At 60.8% G+C, this 6,000-nt stretch overlaps 1 protein-coding gene across 42 annotated transcripts in view; it reads right to left on the bottom strand.

Annotated features, from left to right (window-relative positions):
• LRRFIP1 (LRR binding FLII interacting protein 1) overlaps positions 1–5,421 on the bottom strand; it is a 139,689-nt gene extending 134,268 nt beyond the window's left edge. For 17 of the 42 annotated variants that reach the window (XM_053903176.1, XM_053903165.1, XM_053903171.1 and 14 more), the window contains exon 1: positions 5,266–5,419. In XM_053903176.1, the coding sequence (XP_053759151.1) occupies positions 5,266–5,361 (96 nt within the window). In that variant the 5' untranslated portion in view covers positions 5,362–5,419. Of the gene's footprint in view, positions 1–5,265 lie in introns of all 42 variants that reach the window. The other 25 variants (XM_053903284.1, XM_053903188.1, XM_053903224.1 and 22 more) reach the window with 4 other exon arrangements.
• Positions 5,422–6,000: the final 579 nt, after the last annotated feature.

The raw sequence follows: 6,000 nt of genomic DNA on the forward strand, positions 1-6,000 counted from the left end.
TCAGTGTGTGCACCCCCTGACGGCCCAGACTTGGTGATGAAAATCCCCCCGGACGCCTGTCTTGTCACATTCCTGATGCCCTCTGCTGACACACCGGGATGTGCGTGTCTGTCTCAGGAAGAAGAGCCCCGGAAGGGTCTGGGGTTACTCCTCAGCGGCTGCGTTAGAATTGGGGGTTCTTCCCGCGGGGCAGCCTGTGCCGTGCCGGGCATCCGACCCCCTCGCCCCTTCCCACCCCCTGGAAGAAGGGGGCACGACAATGTCACCTGGGAAAAAGGCATGAGGGTGACAGTTCAAACGACAGGAAACAGGCTGTAGCAACAAGACCAAGTTCGGGTAAACACTGGGCTCAGTGTGGTCTCACCTGAGGGCAGGGGAGCGTAGCAAGGGGCCAGGGGTGTGTGTCAGGCCCGCTGGGCTCACTCCCGGACGGCACGGGCCCAGAGGAGCCGGGGGGAGGTGAGGCCCCAAACTGAGCCCGATTTCCAGGACCATTCTGAAAAAGAACTTGTGTGCCCAACCCCCAGCTTGGCTTGAGGCTGGAGGAGAAAAGAGACAGGGTCCCTCAAGACAAGCGGACTTAGGAAGGCTATTTGGGGAAGCAAGGGGTGAGGGGGGCTGGGCAGTAAACTGAAAGGAGGATTTAGGATGAGAATATCCTGCATTTACAGAACTACCCAGAATGAAGCCCGGGGTTGTCCTAAACTGGGGTCCCCGGAAGCAGAGCCTGAGGCAGGGATTTGCATGCGGGTATGTATCCACAGGCAGCAGAAGAGGGGTGAGGGGAGCTGCGGGGCAGGGGCAGGAGGAGGCCTCCGCGGGAGTGTGCCTTCAGCCCCGTCCCACGGGGAGCTCTGGAGCAGAGTTAGCTCCACCTTGAAGCAAGGGGAGGGGACACTGACACCCTCGGTCAACAGCTGCAGCTGCCCCAGGGGTGGGGGGTGTCATACCCCCACCCCCACAGTGACTCCTATGTGGTGAGGGGCACCTTTCTAGTGAAGGGGCAGCTGTGAACCCCCAGGAGCCACACTCACAGGCCAGGGAGTCAACACCCCCCCCCCCCCAATAAGAGGGATCTGAGCCCCTGTAGGCATCGTGTACCCAAGGGTCAGTCTCAGAGAAGAGGCTCTGGGGACAGTCAAGGAGAGGGCACTGTGCTGTGAGTGAGGAAGAGAAGGGGACAAGGGTCTGTGTGGCCGCAGGGGATGACTCATTCACCGCCTTGGTGAAAGGGCCCACAAGTCCATTTCTAATACAGCTTGCTTGTGATTCTTAAAAACCTTTCTTTTAATGTTTATTTATTTTTGAGAGACAGAGAGAGGGAGAGACAGAGACAGAGACAGAGCTTGAGCGGGGGAGGGCAGAGAGAGAGGGAGACCCAGAATCCGAAGCAGGCTCCAGGCTCCGAGCCGTCAGCACAGAGCCCGACGTGGGGCTTGAACTCGTGAACCACAAGATCACGACCCGAGCCCAAGTCGGACACTCAGCCGACTGAGCCCCGCAGGCGCCCCGATTTCCTTTTTCAATTTTTCTGTTGCTGTGATTCTCCTTTCGAGAGGATACTCTGAATTGCCCCAGGCACTCGGAGAGCAGTATCCTCTCCCTCAGCGACAGAGCGCTGGATGAGAATCTGGGATGCTACCAAAAGCCTTGAGCAGAATGTGAAACGCGGTAGGAGAGAAAAATAGAACTGCTTTCAAAACACCTTTCCCCAGGGTGTGAGAAGCACTGCTCCCGCCCTCAGTGGCGACGAGTGTCTCAAAGTGCTTCCTGGACCTTTTTCCTGACAACGCCTTGCCCGAGTTCCACGTCAGGGACAAGCTAGTCGTGCTAATGCATCTACAGTGTTCAAAAGTTACAACTCCATTTACTAGAAACCCGCCTCGGCTGAGACCATAATGTATCTGAACCAGGAGTGTGTCAACTGGCCCCGTGTCAGGTCACTGCTTCCGGCACGTACCCAGGAGGGTCCCAACCCCTCGGCCGACCGGGCCCTGCCTGCCCGCTCTCCTTCCCGCACGGTGACCCTGCCGGTGGGCCTCAGGTCACCTCGGCCCAGAATGCTCCTTTTTCTCCAGAGGGCACATTCCTGGACACCCGGCCCACGTCCACCCACCCCCTGCCACCTGCTTAAACCCTCTCCAGTGTTCACTCAGGCCCCCTTGCCTCCCCAAGTGCTTCAGAGGCAGCCAACGTCCCCCGTTGCCAGGATAGGCCTGACGGGTCCTAAGGGAGGACTCCCCCCACACCCCCCCACCCCACACCCCCACGCACAGAGACTAGCGTGGGCTGCTGAGTCAACAGTCCTGGTCACAGTTTGGCTCAGGAGCAGCCAGGGAGCCACGTGGAGATGTGTCACGGAAGATGCTTCTAGATCTCAGGAGAGAGACCGGGTGTGCGCTCATGGGGGGGGTGGGGGGGGGGATGTCTGGGAACATGGCAGCCAGTCTTCCAGGAGCAAGAGCCTGGAGATGAGGCCATCCGGAAGAGGACAGCCCAGCCTCAAGGTGCTGTGGAGACAAGGGGCCACTGGTGGGGTTGGCCAGGCGTCCATACCGCAGCCAGTATGTTTCTTCTTGCGGAGGCCAGTGCAGGTCAGGGTTTCTGTCACTTCCAGAAAAACCTCGAAATGCCATTTCCTCCGGGAAGCCGCCTCGGATTGCCATCCCTAGTCCCGTCAGTAAACTGGAACTCTCATTTCCAGACTTTCAGTGCACAATATCCATGCCCTTGTAACGTCAGCTCTCTTCCTGTCTTCTGTTATAGTTATTGCTCTACAGGTCAGGCCCCTTTCCGACCCAATTCTTTTTTTTTTTTTTTTTTAACGTTTTATTTATTTTTGAGACAGAGAGAGACAGAGCATGAACAGGGGAGGGGCAGAGAGAGAGGGAGACACAGAATCGGAAGCAGGCTCCAGGCTCCGAGCCATCAGCCCAGAGCCCAACGTGGGGCTCGAACTCACGGACCGTGAGATCGTGGCCTGAGCTGAAGTCAGACGCTTAACCGACTGAGCCACCTAGGCGCCCCATCTGACCCAATTCTTTGAGGGCAATTCCCTTCAGGTCCATCCCTGAGTCCTACTCTCCCTGGGACAGAAGTCTGGAGAGCATGGCACGTATCTGCTGAATCGATGAGCAAATAAGAAGGAGCCAAACTTATGACACTTTTGTTAACTTTTAGCGCAAGTCTCAAGAACTCCGTGGTGAACAGATACTCGCCATTTGAATCCCGGTTTTAATTTTCACAGTTGGGCCCTAGAATTCAATTAGTAGCAAAACAGAAAACGTAGCACCTGCTTCTCCCAACATTACAGATACATGCCACTCAGTACTTGTAACAGCCCCATCTGTGGCTTTAATGGGAGGACAGGTGGGAAGATCTCACATTGACCTAGTTACTCACCGACAGCCAAAGCGGATTTCTTCTCCCCATTTCAGAGACGAGAAGACAGAGGCTGAGAGGGGTCGAGTAACTCACTTCCCTGGGATCACATAGCTCCTCCGGGGGGACGTGTGCGCGGTTTCACAGCCCAGGTCTGACTCCCAGGCCTGAACCTGTCACTGCCATCTGCGTCCCCCCGGCTGGGGGGCAGGACCACGGGTTCCCGGTCCTCAGGACCTCAAGGGTGTCAACCCAGGGAGCATCCCCAGCCTCTCCTTCCAAACCAAAGCAGCAGATACCAGGCAGACCTAGCGAGCGCTCAGTCTTCTGTTCCTTTGTCCATAAGCAGCCACAGAAAGACAAGGCCGAGACCACCAGTCCCCCCGGCCTCCCAGAGGACACTTGCTTGGTCTTTCGGTCAAATACACACATAAGTGACACTCCTCACAGCAGCGGGGATTATATTCAGGCTACCACTTTTAGCCAACGTCTTTATTTAGCAGAACGTACTTTAAGCTCCTGGTACTTCTTTTGTTTGTTAATTAATGCAACACACTCAGGAGCTTGTACCACACGCCTGACTCTGTGCGGAGCTCTGCGGATACAAAAGGGAGTGAGATACCGCCTGCCTGTGTGTCACCTCCTACAGGGAGAACAAATTATGCCGAGGCGAAGTGACCACCACACCAGGTGCAGGGAGGCAAGAGTGACAGGAGCCTGGGGGAGGCAGGGAGACCTCTGCCTGCCGTGATCTGGGCGGGCTCACGGAGGACACAGATCTCCAGTGGGTTTTAAGGCATGAATAGGAGTTTGCCCGGAAAGCCCTTTTCCTTTTCATACAGAGGAAAACCAAAGTCTTTATCCATTTCGGTATTCAACAAACACCGCTGGATAGCCACGTGCCCATCAACGCCAAATCGGGTATTTGCAAACCAAAAACACCTAAGAACTGGTCATAGAGCAGACCTCAGTGAAGAGGCAATCAGAGGCAATCAGAGCCCGCAGCCTGAGTGGCTTGGGAGTTTTTCCACATGAGGCCAGTGCTGTGCAGACTAAGTCCACATCCTAACAGAACCCTTGGGAGGGAGTACATGATGGGGGGATGAACTGTACCTGCATATACAGTCTTCGCAGTTAGCATTTACACCGGACACAATCCCCAGGTAGCAAGTTTCTTTGTCACGGGGGCCCAGGGAACGGGCCCCCTTCCCCAGGGAGCTGCCGCTGCCCATCTGCGTGCAACTTTCCAGCGTCATTGGTTAGTTTAACCTAAAGGTTGGACCCTTGGGGGGAACGGCGCGGACGGGGACAGACAGGCACACAGCGTCCCTTCATTTGCCACGCTTCAAGTTCATCACCAGCCGTTCCAATAAACTGCCCAGGAAACTTGGACGAAAACCTCTCCGTGCGCCTGGACCCGCTTTCGGGCTCGGTCCAGAGACAAGATTCACAGAGACCACGCTCATGCCCGAGCTGCACCTGCGTGTCAATCGACGGCCAGTGGTCACGGACACGAACCAGGCCGTTTCGCCAGGGCCATGTGGCCTCCGGGGACCGTCCACCGGCCTCCGGGGTCGGCCCGCTCCACCCCCACGAGGCCGCGCGACCGAGCGGGGCGCTCGCTCCCCGACCCCGCGGGCCCCGGGCGGTGGGGAGGGTCCTGAGCCGCCGGCCCCAGCGCCGCTCCCCGAGGGGGACGGCGGCCCCGGGCGTGGGGGAGGGGTCGGCGTCGCCGGTTCGTCCCCGGGGCCGAAGGACCCGCGCCCGGCCCGCGCCGCCGGCGGACGGACCGAGCGACCCGCCGACCGGGGCGCGACCGCCGCGGAGGCGCCCCCGGCCGCCCCCGGCCGCCCCCCGGCCCCCGGCCCCCCCCCGGCCGCCTACCTCGCGCGCGATCTGGTTCAGCGCGTCGTCCTCCGCCGTCAGCCGCTCCCGGTTGGGGAGCCGCTTGCGCCCCGAGCCCTGCGTGCCCATGTCCATCGGCCGCGCCGCCCGCTGCCGCCGCTCGCGCCCCTCTCGGGCCGGCCCCGCTCCGCCCCTCCCTCCGCCGCGGCGTCATGGCGTCAGCGGGCGCGGGCCGGGGACGCGGGGACACGCCGGAGGGGGGCACACGGGGGCCGGGGGCGCGGGGACACGCCGGAGGTGGGGGACACGCCGGAGGGGAGGGACACGGGGGCCGGGGGCGCGGGGACACGCCGGAGGAGGGGGGGACACGCCGGAGGGGGGCACACGGGGGCTGGGGGAGCGGGGACACGCCGGAGGAGGGGGGACACGCCGGAGGGGAGGGACACGGGGGCCGGGGGCGCGGGGACACGCCGGAGGAGGGGGGGACACGCCGGAAGGGAGGGACACGGGGGCCGGGGGTGCGGGGACACGCCGGACTGGATGGGGGGGCAGGCGGGGGCCGGGGTCGCGGGGACAGGGGCGCGGGAACATGGCACGGGGTCTTGTGGGGACGCCATGTAGGACGGGGCCGGGGACGCTCCGGGATGCTGAGCATGGAGACAAATGGCAGTCTGGAATGGATGGCTGGGGTTACCCCGCGCAAGGACGCGGAGGTGACAGGGCTGGGGGCGGCGGCGGGTAGAGGGGCCGAGGGACCAAGCAGGGTTCAGAGGC

Source organism: Panthera pardus, unplaced genomic scaffold, assembly GCF_024362965.1.
Source record: "Panthera pardus isolate Hobbes unplaced genomic scaffold, ASM2436296v1 HiC_scaffold_10, whole genome shotgun sequence".
NCBI classification, from domain to species: domain Eukaryota; kingdom Metazoa; phylum Chordata; class Mammalia; order Carnivora; family Felidae; genus Panthera; species Panthera pardus.